The 22,824-nt window shown below is 45.6% G+C and overlaps 5 protein-coding genes across 6 annotated transcripts in view; 2 read left to right on the top strand and 3 right to left on the bottom strand.

Moving 5' to 3' along the window:
* Positions 1–22,824, top strand: part of LOC146007459 (uncharacterized) — a 606,258-nt gene that overhangs the window by 386,781 nt on the left and 196,653 nt on the right. The gene's annotated exons all lie outside the window — the stretch shown is intronic.
* Positions 1–22,824, bottom strand: part of LOC146007468 (uncharacterized) — a 158,660-nt gene that overhangs the window by 51,363 nt on the left and 84,473 nt on the right. The window lies entirely within an intron of this gene.
* Positions 1–22,824, top strand: part of LOC146007455 (uncharacterized) — a 202,042-nt gene that overhangs the window by 112,231 nt on the left and 66,987 nt on the right. The gene's annotated exons all lie outside the window — the stretch shown is intronic.
* The window catches only part of LOC146007465 (uncharacterized), a 32,963-nt gene continuing 23,761 nt past the window's right edge, over positions 13,623–22,824 (bottom strand). Inside the window, exons 6-7 of the mRNA XM_083145837.1 lie at positions 19,948–20,336; positions 13,623–14,538 (exon numbers count right to left, since the gene is read on the bottom strand). Coding sequence (XP_083001963.1) covers positions 14,014–14,538; positions 19,948–20,336 — 914 coding nt within the window. The 3' untranslated portion in view covers positions 13,623–14,013. The remainder of the gene's footprint in view (positions 14,539–19,947; positions 20,337–22,824) is intronic.
* Positions 17,835–19,918, bottom strand: LOC146007375 (uncharacterized). Its single transcript, XM_083145722.1, has 2 exons — positions 19,208–19,918; positions 17,835–19,131 (listed from the first exon to the last, which is right to left on the bottom strand). Exons 1-2 carry the CDS (start codon positions 19,279–19,281, stop codon positions 17,835–17,837), a joined length of 1,371 nt encoding a protein of 456 aa, XP_083001848.1. The 5' UTR covers positions 19,282–19,918.

Here is a 22,824-nt window from a genome sequence, read left to right as displayed (position 1 = left end):
AAGACTCAGTCCCTTCTTCAACAGCACGGCTAGATTCTGAACTATCAAAAATCCCATCTGGAACCATCCCAGAGGCTGGTTTTTCTAGGCATGGTACTGGACACCGTCAACGCTCGAATTGTCCTACCACAATCTCAGCAATCCAGCAGATGGTTCAGGTGGTTCTGCAGCACAAGCCATGTCAGTGCACATCTATATCAGGCTCCTAGGATGGGTGGTGGCTCCAGGCCTTTTCAGATAGACCTGCTACATCAATGGTCAGTCTCGCATCTTTTCCTTCACAAGCGAGTTCCATTATCTCCAACGACCAGACTATCCTTCCTGTGGTGGTTGGACTCCAAACAGCTCTTGGAGGTTCAACCTTTTCCAGGGGACTCTGTTCACAACAGATGCGAGTCTAAGCGGTTGGGGCACAGTGACGATGGGAGCCCATTTCCAGGGTACCTGTTCTCTGACATCTTACCGATCAACATCTTAGAACTGAGAGCAATCTTTCACACTCTACAATCAGCCCACACTCTTCTTCAAAAAAAAGGCAGTGACAGTCCATTCGGACAATGCCACTGCTGTGGCATACATAAACTGCCAAGGATGAGGAGTTGCGCAACCATGATGGAAGTGACCAGAATCTTGCTTTGGGCAGAGAGGTTTGCTGAGGCTATATTTGTGATTTTCATACCAGGGGTAGAAAATTGGGAAGCCAACTTCCTCAGTCGGCAGGTTGTGGATCCGGGGAGTGGTCTCTCCACCCTCAGGTGTTCCACATGCTGACACTGAGATTGGGACGTCCACAGGTTGATCTCATGGTGTCCAGAACAAATCAACAACTCCTCTGTATGTCATGAGATCCCGAGACCCAGAAGCTCTTCAGGTAGATGCCTTAGTGGCTCCATGGGACTTCCAGTTTGCTCATCTATCCCTCCATTTCTGTTATTGCTGTGTCTCTTACACCGCATAAAGAAGGAATGGATAAAGGTCTTCCTAATCGCCTTGGATAGGCCCTGCAGGGCTTGGTACTCCAACCTTCGTTAGCTACACGTGGACGATCCCTGGCCTCTTCCTCTACGGCCAGACCTCCTTCAACAGGTACCTTTGGTCTTTCAGAACTTACAGCAGCTTTGTTTAACGATGTGAGTGTTGAACGGGCACTGTTAAAAATGTGTGGCATCCCTCCTCTGTAATCCCTGACTATGTTGAGGGCTCGCAAGGAGGTTACTTCTTGTCACTATTACCATATATGGAAGGCTTACATTGCTTGGTGTGAGCATAAGGGTTTTTCTTTCCTTTCAAAACGTCTCACCTTCTTCTGGTTTTGCAGGCAGGGTTCAATGTGGGTCCCAGGTTGGGATCTTTAAAGGTGCAGGTGTCGGCTTTGTTCATTTTCTTTGCAAAAAAGTTGGCTCTCCTGCCAGATGTGCAAACTGTTTTTAGGGTGTACTAAGGTTACAGCCTCCTTTTTGTTGCACCTACCGCTCTTTGAGACCTGGAATTGGTTCTGTCCTTTTTTACAGTCTTCGGTTTTTGAACCATTGGATTCAGTGTGTCACAAACCGCGGTGTGCTGCAGGCCCACCTCCAGCTGCGGATCATGGCGCGATGTCCCCTGTGCCCCCTTAGGCAATGTGCGGCGTCCCTTGCCGATTCCACGCCGGATCAATGCTGCATGAGCACCGCCATGATACCCGTGGTCAGTTGACAGATTGTGCCAACCACTTTGTCTCCTGGCCTGAACTCTGACCTGTACACCTGTGCCAGAATCAAGATATTCTCTGGTCCTTCCTCATTCTGATTGATGCAGCGGCTTGCAGCCAATCACGGACAGGCAAAGGGGATATAAGTCAGGGTTCTGGCCCTGCCTCCCTGCCTTGAACAATTGCTCATTCTGTTCCCTGAGTTAGTGCTCCTGTGTCAGAAGTTCCTAGGCTCCAGGCTACCCAGTGCTTCCAGTGATACCATCTCCAGTGTCCTGCTGCTGATCTGGCTAACCCTTCACCTGCCAGTCACTCCTGCTTATCCATCCCTGCGGTAGAGTGTGCCCAGCCATCCCCAGCACCGCTGGCTCTGGCTAGCTATCCCTGCTAGCTCCCAGGCTTATCACCTATATTGTATCCCAGGCGAACCTCCAGTTATTTGCTCTGCATCAGAGACTATATCCACCATTGTCCTGGCTGTTGGCAGTCACAGTCGACATACAAATCGACCACCAACAACTGTGCTTATCAGAGACTTATACCACCAGTGTCCTGAACTGTCGACAACTCCAAACAATTCCCAGGCCATTAACAGTCATCTCTGGCTCCCAGGCCATCAACTACTCCAAACGGCTCCCAGGCCATCAACAGTCATCTCCGGCTCCCAGGCCGTCGACACTCTTAAAAGGATTCCAGGCCGCCTACTGTCATCCCTGGCTTCCAGGCCATTGCTACTAATCCATCATCTTAAGACTACCTGTCTCCAAGTCCTGTACCCAGTACCAGCCAGCTGGATACCAGAGGACCTGGGCAGGGGGCCACAACCTGCTCACCGGGCGCAGCTAAGTCCAAACCTCCTTGGTTGGCTCCTTGGTGAATGCCACCGGCGAGTTAGATTCCACCCCCGTTTCTGTTCTCTGCCAACACTCTGGTCTGGCTGTCCCATGGTATCCCAGTGCAGGACTACACCATATATCAAACCACCCTCCTTCCCTTTCCCTGCACCCTCCACTGGTCCACCACGGTCCCAGCTGGGAACACAAGACTCCAGTGCTGACACAGTGGATTTAAGATCTCTATCCTGGAAAGTGGTACTGCTTCTTGCCTTACCTTCCGCTATTATTATGTATGAACTTATGAATGTATGACTTCTGTCATTTATCTAGACCTAGAAATATTAATCCAAGACAAGACGATAAACACCCAAACACACATAAAAGAAGTCTCAAGAAATAACACCTTACATGCATCGAGCAACCATCATACAAAATGGATCAATAACCTTCCCAGTGGACAGTTTAGAAGAATAAAACGAAACTGCACAGAACAAGACACCTTCCTGGTACAAAGCGAGAACATGATGGAAATTTTTTATACAAAAAGGATACAACAAACAAAAATTAAAACATCAACTAGAAGAAGTTAGGAAGATCGAAAGAAAAAAAAAGCTAATATAAAGAAAAGAAAAAACCCACAGAAGACTTCAAACTCTCCTTTGTAACCCAATACAACAGCAACCACCTCCACATTGAGGACATCATTAAAAGAAATTGGCACATTCTACAATTAGATGATGCACTAAAAACCATAATACCGGAAAAGCCACACATCATCTACAAAAAAAAGCAAGAAATCTGAAACAAAATATCACATCCAGCTTCCTACCGACTGAAAGTATCAAACCAAAACAAACAACTGGAGGATTCAATCACTGGTGCAGCTGTAAAGGATGCAAATTGAATTCAATATCAACTAAAACGATCAAAAACTTCAACTCAAATATCACAGGCAAATAATATAAAATAAAACAAAAACTCGGCTGCGAGACAGAGGGAGTAATCTATCTACTAGAATGCCCATGTCATCTGCATTATGTCGGCCAAACTAAAAGAAAAGCAAAAATTAGATTGGCCGAGCATATTTACAACATTAAAAGAGGCTAACACACAGTGTGTCAAATCACTTCACAGAGAAACACAATAAGGATCCCAATGGATTAATTTTTACCATAATACAAAAAGTTGTGAAAAACTGGAAAGGAGGAGATTTGGTAAAGGATCTACTCAGAACTTTTTTTCTGGAAAAATAGGTCCAGGAACTCCATGTCTGGGGGCGGATCAATTAAATTAAAAAAATATATATATATAATAGAGAGAGGGAGAGAGAGAGAGATCTATATATTGAATTTAGAAACAAAGGCACTCACAGGTGACTCTAAAATACAACTTATCTTATGGAAAGTAGATTTTCAGTTCCTGATGATGACATATTTAATTAGAGGTTCAGGAACTGAGTTCCTGCTGAAAATAGCACTGGATCTACTCAAGAATGAAGCAAGGTGGATCTTTGAACTAAAAACATTGTCTCCAAGAGGTCTAAATATAGACATTGATTTAAATGCATTTTTATGAACACCCCACAAGTTATTTGAACCCCATGCTGTTTTTCTTTTTTTCACCTATGATCAACTGAAAGTGTGACCTGTTTTCCAATGTAAGAGATAGGGAACATGTGGTTCCCACCAATTTTATCCAAAATGGCCACCGGACTTCCTGTGGAACAATAACGTTTTTTCAAATAAAAACACCATTTTTAAAACATCCTTGAAAAAGTGCCTTACAGGCACGAAACGCGTTGGTGCAGATAGGAGAAGCCTTTGCCACCTACATCACTCGCTACAGAGAGAAGGTACGCCGGGACGCCGGCGTAGCCTCCCCATGCCGAATCTATCAGGCAACAGGAGCTGCGGCATAAAGGACACAGCCGCATGAACAGCCTCCTGCAGTGGAGCCCGGCAGTCCCCGCTGTCAATCTCCAGGCTTGGAGATTAGAAGACGCGGCAAAAGGTAACATCAGCCGCATTAGCAGGGAAAGATAGGTGACAGGCACTCCACCACTCCAAGAGAGTGTAAACATTTTTAATAACCAATTTCTTTCTTGCAGGTCACACTAAGTTTGTATCAGTATTTATTTTTCCCCCCTGTCCAATATTTTGCACAATATTTTTCACGTTACATACTTTTTAATTTAGCATAGGTTACAGTGATGGCTAACCTTGACACACCAGCTGTTGTTGAACTACACATCCCAGCATGCCCTGCATCAGTTTCAGCATGGCCAAATAGTAAAACTTTACCAGGGCATGCTGGGATGTGTAGTTCAAACAGCTGAAGTGTCAAGGTTAGCCATCATTGGTTGAAGATATTTTATAGTTAGTGGGGTAGGGATGGTTTAAGGCACGGGTGTCAAACACAAGGCCCGCGGGCCAAATCCGGCCCGCCAGACCTCGTCATGTGGCCCGCGCGAGGAGATAGTACGCAGGGGCAGTGTGTCTAAAACAGGAGTGCTGCGGGCCACGTCCACCTTACCTGTTCCTCCACTGTCGGCGGCCATGTTCCTGTAGGCACATATGTATGCGGCTACAGAAACATGGCCGCCGGCCTCCACGGCTACGTGGAGGAGGGCCCGGCCGCCTGTTCCCTCTGATGCCCGGTAGTGACAGACACTGGGTGGGGACATCATGACGATGACGCCGCCCGCCCATGCGTCTGTAGAGAAGTAGGAGCAGGCAGGGAAGCTGGACCGGGAGTCGGGGACAGTGTGGCCGCAGCAAGCAGTGAAGAAAAGCTGGAAGCCGCAGCAGCTGCAGGACAGACGGAGAAACAGTAAGTGAGGATGAGATCACACTCACAATAAAAAAAATATATATATCTGCTGTTTCCTGAGGTGTCCCCGTGTATAATAATAATAATGCCATGACACCACAGGCTGCTCCTCCTGTATAATCATTTATGTGTCATGGCATTACTTTTATTATATTATACAGGGGGAGCAGTCTGTGGTGTCATGGCATTATTATTATACAGCGGGAGCAGTCTGTGGTGTCATGGCATTCATTTTATATTATACAGGGGGAGCAGCCTGTGGTGTCATGGCATTATAATTATACAGGGGGACCTACAGATACAACCGGCCCTTTGAGGGTGACCAAACTGCTGATGCGACCCCCGATGAATTTGAGTTTGACACCCCTGGTTTAAGGGCTCCAGGTATGCCTAAATTGGGGGTAGGTTATACAGGGTGGGGGGATTTGAGGTAGGTTTATTTTGGGGATCATTTTACTGTTGTGCAGTTCTACATTGTTGCCCTAACTACCCTCCTATGTATATGGGGGTGTTTGTTCTATGTTTATATGTAAAAATCTCATTAAAAATGTAACTTTGCTGCAGTCATCCCCTCTTGGCACAATACAATGTGACTAGGACACCGGGGACTGTACTTCTATATTTATGTGACTGTACCCCTGAATCTGTATACAATATAGCAGTTGCAGCTTATTTCCCAATACCAGTTCTGTTCTTCTCCGTATACAGACCCAGTCACATACAACATACGTGTTCTTGATTCTTCGGGATGCATCAGGGGCCACAGGGCTAATGCTGGGTAGTGGAGTGAGAGAGAGCATTCCAGCACCTGGAAGGTTAAACTTCTTCCTGCCCCCCAGGCAGTCAGGCTCTTCACCTCCTCTACCCACCTGCAGGACAGGAGCCTCAGTTTTTTTCAGACCTGGCAGGAGCCAACGTGCACCTTAGAGAGCCTTCCTTTTTTAGCATTTTATTTTTACACTGTGTGTCAATGACAGGGCAGAAGCGCGGGGAGACTATTAGACACCTGCGCTGCTCCATCCCCCAAGCCCGGCAACTGTTGTGCACCATGGTCATAATAACGGTTTATTATTTTAGGCATAAATTTGGTTAATCCCTAGGAGGACAGTTACAACTACCTTCCCCAGCTGTTGCATTCCACCGCCCACATACTTCCGCGTTCCAGAGCACAAGTGGATAAGGGAGCGGAAGGGAATTATTCAATTGATGGACCCGCTCCTATATGGTACGTGGAAGCTGTAATTGCGTGTGGAACGCAAACAACCCCTGACCGATATGACAACTTCTGACAGGGAGTTATTAGTGAGACGGACCGAAGGAACTACTACATCAGTTCCGGTCCGCAATTATTTGACACCAGCGCCTATTAAAGGGTGATCGTGGCAGTGGAACAGCATCGCAGGATCGGATGCGAGCCACGGGCCACTTTTTTAAATACCCCATGCCGGACCTTAAGCCTTGTTCCGGCCGGGGAAGCTATTTGTGATACGCCACTTCACTTCCGGAAGTGGCTTCTTATAAAGGCTACAAATGATCTATATGCAAAAAATAGAATATAAAGCACAACTGATTTAATGCACCACATTGATGGGGAGTTTTTACACTGACTTTGGTACATACAAAGTATAATACGATCAGAGTGACCCGGGAATAACCCGGAAGTGAAATATCACAATACAAATAAGATAGAGATTATTCAATCTTTTATTAGGTTATACTGTATTTTTTTATTTAATTTTATATGTGTTTACTATTAAGGTTATTTGAATCTGTCTCCGAGCATGTTTCTTTTCTTGTTATTCATTATATTTACAAGTGAATCAATTATGTATGCTAATTAGTAACCAGGAAGTATGGGTATAAATACCCCCAAGGCACACTTACCTAGACACCTTGATAAAGCTGACAGGGGTCAGCGAGACGCGTAGGTTCTGTGTGGATTTCCATTCCTTTACTTTGCCCATTGGACCCTGCTACCTGCTCAATTCTCTGGACCTGAGTTCCAAAACCTGGGAGAACTTACCATGAATTGGGACAGATATATACCGCAAACATCGTCGAGGTTGCTCCATGTGTGGGCACTCTTTGCCCTAATTCAATAAGGATTTCCAAACCTCCAGCGGCTTCCTAAATCCATTGGTTCACCCAAGGACATTCTCCACCAAGGACTCTTGCCCGTTCCAGTGCAGGTCATATGATGTGCTAAAAAATCCACTCATAATTTTGGTCTTAATCTTGTTTTACATTGAAGTTTTTATTTATATATCCGGATTAAATGTATACTATGTGCCATTAAATTTGTTATAATTTTATAGTAATTTGATTCACTTGTTATTAATTGGTTTATTTGTACAGCGCTGCTATCTTGCTTTCTTCACCTCCTCTACCCACCTCCAGGCCAACGTGCACCTTAGAGAGCCTTCCTTTTTTAGCATTTTATTTTTACACTGATTGTGTGTCAATGACAGGGCAGAAGCGCGGGGAGACTATTAGACACCTGCGCTGCTGCTCCATCCCCCAAGCCCGGCAACTGCACACCACGCATCCGCGTGACCGTGGCTAGCCCCGGGCACTTTGGAGACCACAGCCGTGGCTGGGGACCACGATTAAGGTAAAGCATGCATGTGAATTATAGTGGCTGTAGCAGCCCGGCGCGGGGGACCGACGGGCTGCGCTAGCAAGCGGATGGCTGATACTCCACCCAGTCCTGCTGGACCACCAGGGATAAAGTGTGTGGGCAGAGGATCCGGTAAATGGGGCCGCCCGGCGCATGCTGGATCCCTGCCATTTTACCGGCGCCGCATGAGGTCATCTTCCCTGGCAGCCATTTGTTAGCAGGGGTAGTGGGCTCCCCTCACACAGGAAGGCATACCCATACAGATTCCCACCACTGATACTTGCCTGCCTGCAGCACGTGTGACACGGAGAGCTTATCAGCCACCCGGTGATCCACTCCTTCACTGCCATAGAGCCTGGGCCAGTCCTCCCTGTACCTCTCCTCCAAGGACACGGGTTACAGAGTTTATGCTCCAGTCAGCCATAGCTGCTTAAGGAGCTGAGTGCCATTTCTCATTGCATTGTATTCCTTGTATGCTTGCTGTGTATTGTGTACTGCTGTAACACTATCACTGCCTGTCAGAAGTATACTGTGTTAACGGTGTCCAATTAAGCTGCCTGTTTCAGCAAAAAGACTTTAGATGTCTTCCAGGGATAGCCATCCTAGTGACACTGGGGCCCCTGCGTTGATGTCCTGTACAGCCTGTAACGCTGGTCTATCCCCCTAGGACTATGCATGATGGATTATGCGCAAGCTGTTATATTGAGGGTTTTATAGGTGTGGGTCGTGTTGTCTATGTCAATTGTGTAAAAGTGATGTACCTAAGAGAACACATTATAAATCCAATCAGACAGTTAAGACATACGAAATAATGGATTTCATTACATGTAATTCAAAATACTGTGTCTACATTTTGGAATGCACATGCGGCAGTCAGTACGTGGGAAGAACAACCCGCATGCTCAAAACGAGACTTGCGGAACACGCAAGGAATATTAGACTGGGTACAGAGACACATAATGTCTCTATGCATTTCAAAACTACACACAATAAAGCGATTGGACACTTGGTATCATTCTGTGGTATCCAACTTATCCCCACTCAGTGGAGGAATGGGGATAGAGACACAGTTTTGGCTAAATCGGAGATGAAAACGATATAAGCATTGGAGGACCTTGGTTGCACGAGGACTCAATGCGGATTTCGAATTGAAGTGGTTCCTCTGAAGGCTTGAATATATTGATTACTGTATACCATATATAAAGAAACGTGTCCTTTTCTGTATAGTGTTTTATAACAAATGTATGTTTGTACGCTATCTATTTATGGACTATTTTTCTCATGTGCTAATCTTTGGATTATAATATGGATTCAAGTTTTTTCTATTAACAATGAGTGACAGGGTCACTTCACTGACGGTCGTAGGAAGCGGTGTGCGGTCCACTCCATTCAACCCATGCGGGTCACAGACCGGATATGAGGTAGTTGGGAGATCTGATTGTTCTGAAGGATTCCCAGCTGCGTTCCACAACAACAAGTGCGTACGCTTCACAAGCCAGACATTATGAACTTCAGCTTCCGGTACCTTGTTTGGCCGCAATATAGGAGGACATGCCGATCACGGCTGCCGCTCTATTTCCTGGTCTGCGGGTCAGTGACGCGGACTTTTCACCACTCCCGGTACTCGATACGATAGGTGGCTAGGAAGCGCGCTGGGCAGATGGGATGTTTGGAAATCCAGCCACGGAGTTGGCTTTTGATCTTTATGCATTGGCGCACTTTTTAATGTATTCTTTATGTATTTTTATGGAATAATGTACTTTTAAAGTCATGTATGTATGTTGTATATGGTTTTTATCGTATATGTGAATTATATGCGGTTTTAAACTATGATTAGATGCCGGGTTTTGTGCCCAACCAGTGAGGAGGAGGCATTAATCCCTCCCTTAAACACTCCAAAGTGGGTCCAGACCTTCTCAGCATGGGGTCGCGACTCCATGTTGCTGACCATCAGGCTGATGACTTTACTAATCTCAGTCAGTGTTTCAAGGAGTCTGGACAGTCTGTTGAATTGTCTGTTATGTAGACTCCTCCCATCACTCTGTGCCTCCACAATGCTGCCATGTATGTGCTGTCTGCTGAGTACACATGTGATGTGATGGGTTATGGTATATTAGACTCCTCCCATCACTCTGTGCCTCCACAATGCTGCCATGTATGTGCTGTCTGCTGAGTACACATGTGATGTGATGGGTTATGGTATATTAGACTCCTCCCATCACTCTGTGCCTCCACAATGCTGCCATGTATGTGCTGTCTGCTGACCACACATGTGGTGTGATGACCTTTCTGCAGTCACTTGCTGGGTCCTGTAATTATTTTTATTGTATAATGGGGTCCCAGAGCAAAATAGTGTGAGGACTCCTGCCTTAGGTTATATAAACCCCCAACTATCATAGTGAAATTACACCCTGAGGATGGACCTTAGTGTCAGAAACGCGTTGGTGTAATGAGGAAACCGAAGCCAGGGAGGACCAACATTCGCTTTTCCACCTGAGTGAACATTTCATCCCATACTCATCCTGGGTGATGAGGATTTTAATGTTATATGTTGGTTCTACTTGACAAAGGCTCCTGATTTTACTATTTTATCCTGTTTTGGATTTTATATACTTGTGGAAATAAACTTCTGGAAGAGAAATCCACCATTGTCATTGGCATTCTGGTTTGGGGGAACCTTGGCTCCAAAGAAACTGTTACGGAAACATAGGGACCAGTACCCAGGTCAGTATGGCTTCTGGAGCGATAGAAATGACCTTTGAATAAGAGATTAAAGAAAACGCTACGTGTACATAGGGACCGGTCAGTGTGGTCCAGTAGGTTTCTACATGAACCCTTAGAAAAAACTCTGTGGAAGTTCAAGAAGAGGTTATGCACATATGGACTTCCATTGAATAAAAAAAGATCAGCGCTTGGTTCCTATCCTTTTCTATACATTCCCATGGGGAGCACATACACATGCAGAGATTTGTGCTAAGCGATTTTGCTTTAGCAAAAAAAGGCTGGGTAGTGGTTCAGAATGAGAGATTGTGTGTACAGGCAGATTTGCAGTCGCCTGCTAAGCAATTTGACTAGATTTTGACTGCATGCACTGACTTTATTAGCAAGAGATATTTAATCTCTCGGAGCATACACACTGAGAGATCTGCTTACTTTCTAAGCAATCTAGTCAGATTGCTTAGAAAATAGCACAAATTTGCTCCGTGTATACACCCCTTAAGTGTGTAATCCCCTTTGGTTAGCAGGAGATATTTAATCTCTCGGGGCATACACACGGAGAGATCTGTGCTTATTTTCTAAGTCATTTAGTCAGATTGCTTAGAAAATAGCAAACATTTGCTCCGTGTGTATGCCCCTTTAAAGGTCAATCTATAGCTTTCTTTAACACCATTTGTGACATTTATTATCCTAAAAAGAGCCAAGCCGTTTAAAGAACCGGTATTTTAAAACTGTTTTTAAAACAGTATTCGCTTTCACATTGCAGTAGATTACCGTTTTAAATCCCGTTTAAATACCATTCACATCACAGTGAAACCGTTTAATCCCCTCATGTCCCCTGGTACCCCCCTCCCCTGGTACCTTGCTCCCCCCCCCTGGTACCTGGCAGCAATCCATCCGGGTAGTGCAGTAGGCAGTGGCATGCCAGGGCTCCTAGGCGGCAGGTCCCCCACTGATGCAGGAGCATGATTCAGGAGGAGGCTGCAGCTGGTGCACAGACAGCGGGGGCACTGGGGATCCGGGCAGGTCCATGCTCAGGAGGAGGAAGTGGAGGAAGGTCCTTTAGGAGATTGTCATTTCATCTGCAGGGGGTCCCTGCCGCGAATGGGAAACAGCAGGCCCGGAAATTACATATGCGCATATCTAAGGAGTCGCTAATTAAATATGCACCGCTGTTTCCCATCCGCGGCAGGGACCCCTTGCAGATGAAATGACAATCTCCTAATGGACCTTCCTCCTCTTCCTCCTCCTGAGCACGGACAGCGCTGCCCGGATCCCCAGTGCCCCCGCTGCAGCCTCCTCAGCATGATGCTTTCATGCATCAGTCTGGGACCTGCCGACTAGGAGCCCTGGAATGCCCGCTGCAAGGTACCAGGGGAGGAGGGCCCAGGACAGGTACCAGGGGAAGACTAGTGTGGGATCTTAAATACCGTTTCAGAGCCAGAGCCATTCTCACTGCATAAACAACGGCTCTGAAACATTTAGGACATTGGTAACGTGTTGAAATACCGGTTAACTTTAACCGGTAAATCAACTCTGGCGCTTTGCCACTGCAGCCTTAAACGTTTAGAAAAGGGGAAGTAAACGGCAAGTTACCATTTAAGACCTGCAGTGGGAAAGGGGCATAAAGAGAAAGCGCCAATTGAATTGTACATTGTTTTTTTCATTCTTGTTATTCACTGTTAGTGGTGATAAAACACTGACCGTACCATTCTGGTTGCATGTCCTGTTTGGCTATATTCAGTAGATATTGGTTTCTCCAGACCCTATTGAGCAAATTAATGACCATTGCCCATTAGACAATTTTGAAAGGAAAGTTTCACGGTGCAACCACAAATGTAACAGTTGTACGTGAGCAATAGGTGTCCTATTTCACCGGAGAAGGAGCAGTTCCTCGGAAGATATTTAGTGTTCATTCTAGCCGCCGCCATCTTTGAAAACCCATGCAGTTCCTCTTCCCTGCCTGGGGTGTCGCTGTCTGCTGTAGTGCTTCTAGCACAGTGTGGTCTGTATATCAGCACTGATATGCAAAGCAGATCTGGTCTAAAAACACTACAGCAGACAGCGACACCCCAGGCAGGGAACAGGAACTGCATGGGGTTTTCAAAGATGGCGGATGCTAGAATGACCACTAATATTTGTATTGTGTAAAGTGTTGTAAGAGATGTGCATGTTCCATACAGTCCCTTGAGTGTGTTCATTTTATTGCTACTCCTTGATTTTGTTGGAAATTCCATTACTTCTTAAAACTCACTTCAATAATTGTATACTTATTACACAACCTGTATATGCTAAATAACCAGTCTGAAAAACATAGAATTAAAATGTTAACCCTATACCAGGGGTGGCCAAACTGGTCATCAAGATCTACCCACAGTTCTTGTTTTTCAGGCAACCTGTGGATCTATAGTAGGAATGATGCAGCATGATTTAAAATGTAGTAAGTAGTAATGACTACAGCTGTGCACCAGCTAGGTGATCTGGAAAACGTGGACCGTTGGTAGATCTCGAGGACCGGTTTGGCCACCCCTGCCTACACATCCCAGAATGCTCTGCTTCAGTTTTGCTATTTTGCCCATGCTAGATCTGATGCAGAGCATGCTGGGATGTGTAGTTTAAAAACATCTGGAGTGTCAATTCAGAATTACTCAGGTACTAATTAAGTCACCTGTGCTGAAGCCTGGATATCACTAAAACCGGCACTGTTGGTGTGCCTTGCGGACCGTGGTTGGGAATGCCTGGCCTATACCAATGGCCTATTTAAAACCCAACCTGTAAAGAAATTTTAAATACCAAACTCTACTGTATAACATAGGGCCTAGCCTATGCTTGTAGAAATGTCCGTTATGCTCTATCAATATTTGTACACTCGATCTTTCTTGTAACAATGTATATACAAATTAAAAAAACACCACACAATTTTTAGTTTAACCTTTTACACTATATTTTCTGGTCTCGGTTTCTCAAAAATGATGAGGCCAACAACTGCATCTGTGGAAAGGACTATCACAACAAGGGAAATTGCAATCAGGCATATAACAATTGATTACAACAGCAGAGGTGCAAAACGGTGATGCAAACTTCCCATGGGTAAGGAAGATGAGTTAAAAATGTTGAACAGTGGTTTGTAAAGGAAAACATCTAGTACGGACATCACAACGTTTAATTGTTCCGTACTGTGAGCTTTACAAACCAAAATTGTGGTAGTACGAGCAATGACATTTATTGTTAAACAAACAAATCAAAGAGAAGATCAAGAGCTTTTTCATAAGCAATTAAATAAAAAAACAAATCCAAAATGAAAAAAAAAAAAAAAAAAAAAATCAATAATGAAAATCTACATCTGGTGGAAGGGCTGAGTACACACCACCAGACAAAGTGCTGGTTGGAGTGGCAGATGGAATTGGTAGCGCCGGCGCATAAGAGGTTTGGGGAGGCAGAGGATTACCCGGCGCAATCAGCATAGGGTGGCAGTATGGGTAGTTGGGCTGGGGGGGCAATGGCCTGTGGTGCTTATCACAAGTAGTTTTACACTCACCACACAAATTGTCGTCTGCTGCGCGTGACATACAGCAAAAAAGTAAGCGCTTGAAGATGCGGCATTGATCCTTGTTCATCTTCCTCATCGCATCGGCTACTTCATTACCGAAGCATTGGACATCATCCGGGGGGTTGCTTAGAAGATCCTCCGCACACTTATTACACATCTCTGGTCTGGTTGGTGCAGAGCTGGTCCCCTTGGAGGCTTGCTTCTTCCTTTGCTTCTTGGGAGGAGGTTCAGGTAGTGTCTCCTCCTGAGAACGCTCTGTATTAACAGGAGGCTCTGCATCCAGCTTGGGGGTAACATCCTATTAAACAATAGAAACAAAAGAGTCGAATTATACTCACCGATAATTCCTTTTTCTTCCTAGAGATCCCATGGCAGCCATACATTGGGATATTCCCTTCCCCCACTAGAACAGACAGGATTGGTTTCTCTTGGGACCGCCCACCTTGGGTATAATTGACCCCTCCTTCACCTCCCCTGCATCTTTTGAGTGTCTCCGTCTCTTGGTCCCTAGAGAAAACACATCAGAACACAAGGGAGGGCAATCAGTGGCTGCCATGGGATCTCTAGGAAGAAAAAGGAATTATCGGTGAGTATAATTCGACTCTTTCTTCTACGATCCCCATGGCAGCCATACATTGGGACATACCCAAGAAATAAACGGGAGGGTAAATGCATGTAAAATAATATTTTATTATCAAGAGGTATTTAGGAAACTGCCTCTTGGAGTACATGCTTCCCAAAGTGGGCCAGAGAAACGTCAAGAGCATAGTGATTCACAAAAGTGTGTACTGACGACCAGGTAGCCGCTTTGCATATTTCCGTCACCGACGCTTTGGCCTTGTTCGCCCAGGAAGTAGATACTGCCCGCGTTGAGTGTGCCTGTACAATAGGAGGTATCTTCTTGCCTTCCTGTTTGTAGGCTGTAACAATAGTCTCTCTTATCCATCTGGATATCGTCTGTTTCCCAGGTTCCCTTCCTTTCCTGACACCTTCTGGAATGACGAACAAATGTTTGGTTGCTCTGAAAACCTTAGTTCTTTCCAGATAGATAGAAATCACTCGGACTAGATCTAAAGTATGCCAGGCTTGTTGTTCCTCATTTTCAGGTCTAGGATAGAAACTGGGTAGAGTGATTTCCTGATTGAGGTGGAAGGCTGACACCACCTTTGGGACAAATTCTGGGTGAGTCCTTAGGACAACTCTGTCAGGGAAGATAACCAAATAGGGCTCTTCGATCCATAGAGCCTGCAACTCACTCACTCTTCTCGCAGAGGTAACTGCTACTAAGAATACTGTTTTCCAAGTTAAGAGTCTCAAAGAACATTCCGTTAGGGGCTCAAACGGACACTTGGTTAGGACCGAAAGCATCAGATTTAGATCCCACGGTGCCACTATAGCCTTGACTGGTGGCTGGATCCGCTTCATAGCCCTGTTGAATCTTTTTATCAGTTTTTCTTCTGCTAAAGATCTATCCAATAGCACCCCTAGTGCTGATATCTGCGATTTAATTGTGGCAGGAGCGAGACCCATCTGGAAACCTTCGTAAAGGAACTGTAGCACTCTATCCGTTGTTATGGAGGAGAAATCACCTCTGAATTGGCCCCAATCAATAAATTTGATCCATGTCTTGTAGTATGCCAGGGATGATATGTCTTTCCTGGCTTTCAGCATCATTTCCATAACCTGGGGGGACAGGTTATGTCTTTTCAGGATCTTCCGTTCAATCTCCATGCCTTTAGTGATAATTTCTTGGGCTCTGGATGATAAACCGGACCCTGGTGCAGCAGATCCACTCTGTCGGGTAGGGGCCAAGGTTCTTGTACTGCCATCTTCAGAACATTGACGAACCACGGTCTTCTTGGCCAGTAAGGTAGTATTGCTATGACTTCTACCCGGTCTTCTCTTATCTTCTTCAGGACCTTTCCAATCATAGGGAAGGGTGGGAATATGTATCCCAGTCTGAAGTTCCACTTTACTGACAGAGCATCTATTGCTCGGGCCTGCGGATGAAAAGATTTTGAAAAGAAGCTGTTCACCTTCTTGTTCCCAAAGCTTGCCATCAGGTCTATTTCTGGGCTGCCAAACTTTCTTTCTATTTGGGAGAATATTTCCTGATTCAACTGCCACTCTCCTGGGGACACTACTTCTCGACTCAGGAAGTCTGCCAGGGTATTCCTCCTTCCTGGGATATACACCGCTGTCATGGATTTCAAGTTGTGTTCTGCCCAACACATTATCTTCTCTGACATGCGCATAAGTTTTATACTTCTTGTGCCCCCCTGATGGTTTATGTGGGAAACCACAGTGACATTGTCCGACATAATTCTTAAATGGGAATTGCCGATTTCTTCTTTCAGACAGTTTATGGCTTCCCATACCGCTTGCAATTCCCTCATATTCGATGAGTTCCTTGCTTCTTCTATTGTCCATATACCCTGGACTGACCTCCCTTCGACATGGGCGCCCCATCCGAAGAAACTGGCGTCTGTGGTTACTATACAAAACACAGGTTCCTTTAGGCTGGTCTTTCTGTACTCTAGCCCCTGTGTCCACCATATTAGATCCTTCTTTAATTCCTGTTGTAATGAGATCAGGTGTTGGTCGCCACACCCTCTCTTTTGTAGAGGAATCAGTAGCCATTGGAGTTTCCTCATTTTCCACTGTGCCCAGGGAACAATTTTGATGCAAGAGGCCATCATACCCAGTAATTGGGCGGCCATAATTAGGGGAAATCTCCTCTTTTGTAGTAAGATGTCGACTAACTCTTTTATCTTTCTGCATCTGTCTGGCGACAGAGAAATTGAGAACTGCTGCGTGTCTATTATGGCTCCCAAAAATTGTATCTTCTGTACCGGTAGCAGCTGGCTCTTATCTATGTTTATGACCCAACCTAGATATTGTAATAGGTCTATGGTCATTTTCACATTGGTTTCTGTCTCTATCAGAGACTCTCCTGCAATGAGCAGATCGTCCAAGTAGGGCCATACTTGAATCTTCTGCATCCTTAATGCTGCAATCACTGTCACTAGCACTTTGGTAAAAACTCTTGGTGAAGTTTTCAGCCCAAAGGGCAGACAAGTAAACTGAAAATGATGATTGGCCACTGAAAACCTCAGAAACTTTCTGTACCATCGATTGATCAGAATGTGGTAATAGGCATCCTTGAGATCTATCGATGCGAGGTAGTCTTCTCTTCTTATCCCCATCACAATAGAACTCAAGGTCTCCATCTTGAACCTTATCTGTTTTATATACACATTCAACTCCCTCAGGTCCAGAATCGTTCTGAATGAGCCATTCGGTTTCCGTACCAGGAATAGATTTGAATAGAAACCCTTTCTGCGTTCCTTCTCTGGCACTAACTCTATGGCCCCTGACTGTAGGAGTTGATCGATTTTTAAGAACAGCGCTTTTCTTTCTTCTGAAAGTCCTGGTATCCTTGATTTCATGAATCTGTGATGGGTGGGGATTTTTTCGAATTCTATACAGTAGCCCTGTTGTATTATGTTCAACACCCAGGTGTCTCTTATCATCATCTTCCAACACTCCGTGAACAGCATAAGTCTGGCCCCAATCTTCTTCACCTGAAGATAGTCATAATTTTCCCTTTTGGCCCCAATCCTTTTCTGGTTGATATCGGCCACGAAAATTTTGTCGAAAGGGCTGCCTGGAGGTATTAGCATTCCCTCTCTTGTAATACGTCTTGCCAGGGCGGTAGGTCTTCGCCTCCCTATAAGCTTGTTTAGATGAGGCCGGGAAGTTGAAGCGATTCCTCTTTTCCTGGGGTAATCGGACTGACTTTCCCCCTGAAATCCTCTGGATCATAGTGTCCAGCTTGGAGCCGAAGAGGAATTTGCCTTCAAAGGGTAAGTTCGTGAGCTTATTCTTTGAATTAGCGTCCGCATTCCAAGGCTTAAGCCATAGAGCCCTACGCCCTGTTACACCTGCTGCCATAGCCTTGGTTGCAAAGGACACACCGTCTAGTGAGGCTTCACACATATAGTCGATGGCCTTTTGCATGACTTCTAAATTTTTGAGAAGGTATTGTTTTGATACCTTTTCCTCCACATCCGTTTTTAGATTGGAGGCCCAAAGTCGAACGGCCCTAGCAACAGAGGCCATAGCCACGTTGGCTTTCAGGGAGCCTGCAGAGGCTGAGTGTACTTTACGGAAAGAATTTTCAATTTTTCTGTCCATGGCATCCTTAAATGCCGCCGCATCTTCAACTGGTATGGTAGATTTTGATATGATTTCTGCCACCGCTGCATCTACCTTGGGTAAGGTACACCATCCCAGTAGGTCCTCATCCTTAAATGGGTACATGTTTTCTACCCTATTACCCAAGGTAAACTTTTTGTCGACATTGATCCACTCCTTATTTATCATGTCTCTCACCATCTTGTTAAGTGGGAAGGTTCTCCCTTTCTTATCTCTGTCCTCATATAAGGGGTCTCTGTCCGATGAGGAGGCCGCCTCTTTGAAATTCATGGCTTTGTAAATATTTTTCAGCAGGTTTTCTACAAGCTCTAAGTTAAATGATCTGACATCTTCTACTTCACCAGATTCGTCAGACGACTCCTTAGCTTCACACTCAAACTCATCAGAAGAATCCTCTTCAGGTGTAAACTCTGCTTGTACTCTAGACCTTTTAGTAGATTGACTTTGAGCAAATTCATTCTTAGAAACAAAATTCTGCTTTATCCATGCCATTAACTCTTTAAGCATTTCCGACTGTTCTGGCTTCTTTGCCACTTTAGACTGTGCCATTTCACACAATTCACATACTGACTTTTTCTGACTTGAAGCAAAGGTCTGATCACATGTCATGCAAACTGCTTCTATGAACTTTTTCTTTGCTGTCCTCTTCTTGTGTACAGGAGAGACAGGCGCACTAAAAATGTAGAGAAAACTACACTCAATATCTAGCTCAAAATAACAATACTGATGCCCAAAACCAAAGGGCTTACCTCACTGGGGCATCATCCGGCTTCTGGGGAGAAGGCGCTTCCATGGTCAATACTGCAGCGTTTCCAAACAGCATGCAAACACACCAAGCAGATAGACGCCATGATAGAAATCACTGCTGGCTATTTAACTGTTCCCTGTCCGCCCTCTGTGCTCAGCACGGCGAAGTGGAACTAAAACCACTGCCCAGCGTTTCCGGTGGGACTGGATTCAAAGACGCACCCAGCATCTGTGGGCGGAAGTGACACGTTACCGGCACTTCCGCCCCTTCTGCCTTATCTTCCAGCATGTGTAGCCGCGGCTTTACAGCGGGGCTGTGCACAGTCTCCCCAGCAGACCCGTTTCTTCCATACACCAGCATGCAGTGTATGGCGTCCGGACCAGGTACTGCCATGGCAGGATATCGCGTGCAAGGAGACAAATACCGCTGGCCTCCTGCACCTTCTTCTCCCCGGGGAGCCACCCCATTCAGCTCCATGCTGCTCTGAGGTAACCCTGCTTTAAACAAAAATAATCTGTCCTACTCTGTCTACTTCTAAACGGAGACAGGAAAAAAGATGCAGGGGAGGTGAAGGAGGGGTCCATTATACCCAAGGTGGGCGGTCCCAAGAGAAACCAATCCTGTCTGTTCTAGTGGGGGAAGGGAATATCCCAATGTATGGCTGCCATGGGGATCGTAGAAGAAAATTATTACAAGACTTTAATTTGACGGATTCAGACATACAAAACAGATAATACTTACTATATCCACACTCTCCGGATTATCTAATGAGACAAATTCCGGTGAGACTTCACCCATAGCCTCTGATCTTCTCCATGGAGCTTGTTCAACAATAAATTTCATTTGGTTGTAGTACCACAATTTCGGTTTGTGAATCTCATCAGCCCGGGCTCCTGAACGTTGAGATTCCCTCACAACCACTGTTCGCATATTTGCGATCTTCTTCTGAACCCACTTTAAGTTTGCCTCACTGTGGTAGCCTCTACTGTAGCTAATCAATTTTTCATATGCCTGATTCCGTACGTCCTTATTGCGATAGTCCCAATGACTGGTCCTCCAGAGGCAGTCGTTTTCCTCGTAAATTTCAATAAAACGAGACCAGAATTTTTTGTCCAAAGGACCAGACATTTCTGAAAAATATAATAAAAATAAATAAAATATATAAATAAAAGTAGGTAAACCTACGCCGACGAGCAGCTGTAAAAAAAAAAAAAAAAAAAAAAAATCAGTCCACTGATCGTTTGGACACCAAGTCTGTTTGAAGACTGCTGCAACCTCCAAGAAAAACTCCAGACTCCAGGAGTTAAGAAAAGGGAGAGTTGCGTTCCATAGTGTAAAACTGGTTTTTATTATAAAACACAAACGGTGTAAAAGTACATAAAATCAATAAAGACCCGTACCAAGCGGGTAACCGCTGTGGGCTGGTTACCACAAGATTCAATATTGCAAAACCCAGGCAAGCTCCTACCGACTTCCAATCACTGCGAGTCCACAGGCACCAACCCGGCTGTATGTCACAGAGAGCGGCTCGTCGGAAAACTTCAAGCGTGGATGGACGCAGCAGGGAGAGCCGGGCACAGGTAGAGCCGAGCACAGGGAAAGCGGACGTCAGCTCTACCTGTGCCCGGCTCTCCCTGCCGAGTCCATCCACGCTTGAAGTTTTCCGACGAGCCGCTCTCTGTGACATACAGCCGGGTTGGTGCCTGTGGACTCGCGGTGATTGGAAGTCGGTAGGGGCTTGCCTGGGTTTTGCAATATTGAATCTTGTGGTAACCAGCCCACAGCGGTTACCCGCTTGGTACGGGTCTTTATTGATTTATGTACTTTTACACAGTTTGTGTTTTATAATAAAAAACTGTTTTACACTATGGAGCGCACCTCTCCCTTTTCTTAACACACACACACACATATATTTATTAAAGCGATTGAAAAAAAAAAAAAGCAACAGACCACCATGGCTAACTTCCAAAAGCATCATTTATTTTATCCAAATTAATCTGGGTTATTGCCATGTTTAACTGGTCATGACCAGGGTTGAACAAATCTTTGACCCTGGTCGAGGTGCAGTGTGGACGGTTGAAGCCAGTCCTGTTATGGTAGACCTACCTTTGTTAACTTCCTTTCCTTGAAGTCCATGGGAAGTCCATGGGAACCACAGGGGACATCGGGGTTGTAGGCGGATCCATGGGGTCCGAGGCACCAATCAGCGAAGCTATTAAAAATTCTCCCAGAATACCAGGGCCCTCTCCCCTATAACCCTGCCTCCAGGCATAGGCAGTCAGTTTTGGTAACAAGCCATAAGCAGGAAGCAGAGAAGAGGACAGAGAGAACACATGCCCAAGTACTCACACATACACACCACGGTACATGGACAAGACTATGGTCGTTACAGGTTACAGTGTATATTATCACATATGGGAATACCTCAGGAACAAATTGAAGGGAGGGCGCCCTGTGGTTCCCATGGACTTCAAGGAAAGGAAGTTAACAAAAGGTAGGTACCATAACTTTCCTTTTCAGATTCCATGGGTTCCACAGGGGACATTGGGGATGTCACAAAGCCGTAATTAAGGGAGGGAATTTGCCTGAGGTGTCAGAAGTACCCGACGACCGAAGGAGGCATCCTGGGAGGTGAACGTATAGAATTTTTTTAGGTATTGACAGATGACCACGTTGCAGCCTTGCACAGCAGTTTGGCAGATGCACCACGGCTTGCTGCCCATGAAGGGCCAACCGCTCTGGTAGAGTGTGCTTTGATGGAAACAGGAATAGGAAGATTAGCCTTTTGATAGGCCTTGTGAATAGCCATGCAAATCCAGCGAGCAATGGTCTGTTTGTTTGCTGGCAAACCCTTTTTGCAGAATCCATATAGCACAAAGAGGGAGTCAGATTTTCTGACCATCTTGGTACGGTCAATATAGTCAGAGCCCGGACCACATCCAGTAAGCGTTCGTCTGGTGAAAGACCTTCTGCCGTGAACGCAGGGACCACAATCTCCTGATTAACGTGAAACTTGGAGACAACCTTCGGAAGGTAAGATGGTTTTGTCCCCAACACCACCCAATCTGCATGAAATATGAGGAAAGGAGATTTACAAGAAAGAGCTGACAGATCTGAAACTCTAAAGTAGGTGTGCCATATCCGGTAATAAATCCTGGAAGATGCTGGCTTGCGTGCCTGAATCATGGTCCTGGTTACTCTGGATGAAAAACCCTTACGTTTCAGTAAGGCAGTTTCAAGTGCCACGCTGTCAAAGACAGACGCTGAGGGTCCGGTTGTAAGCAAGGTCCCTGACTCAGCAAATCCACCCGAAGTGGTAAGTAGAAGGGAGGCTGGTGTGACAACTGTTGAAGGTCTACATACCAATGCCTGTGTGGCCAGGTTGGAGCTACCAGAATGAGGTTCCCGCCTTCCTGTTTGAACTTCCTGATTACTCTGGGAATCATGCTTATTGGTGGAAAGGCATATGGTAGACGAAAAGTCCATGGAACCGATAGGGCAGCCGTGAAGCAAGCTTGAGGATCCCTGGACCTCGACCTGAAGTTGGAAACTTTGTTGTCGTGTCTGGGCGCCATTAGGTCCACGTCCGGCAGTCCCCACTGGTCTGTAAGGATTGCA

Source organism: Crinia signifera, chromosome 6, assembly GCF_055691185.1.
Source record: "Crinia signifera chromosome 6, ASM5569118v1, whole genome shotgun sequence".
NCBI lineage: Eukaryota > Metazoa > Chordata > Amphibia > Anura > Myobatrachidae > Crinia > Crinia signifera.
Note: the sequence above shows the minus strand (reverse complement) of the source record. Positions and strands in the feature narration are given on the sequence as shown.

Excerpts from the sequence above, each read along its gene's own strand:
- LOC146007375 (XM_083145722.1), bottom strand. The coding sequence starts at position 19,281 with ATGCTGTTTGGAAACGCTGCAGTATTGACCATGGAAGCGCCTTCTCCC. Across the intron at positions 19,132-19,207 it reads CCGGATGATGCCCCAGTGAG|TGCGCCTGTCTCTCCTGTAC; the intron begins GTAAGCCCTTTG and ends CTACATTTTTAG.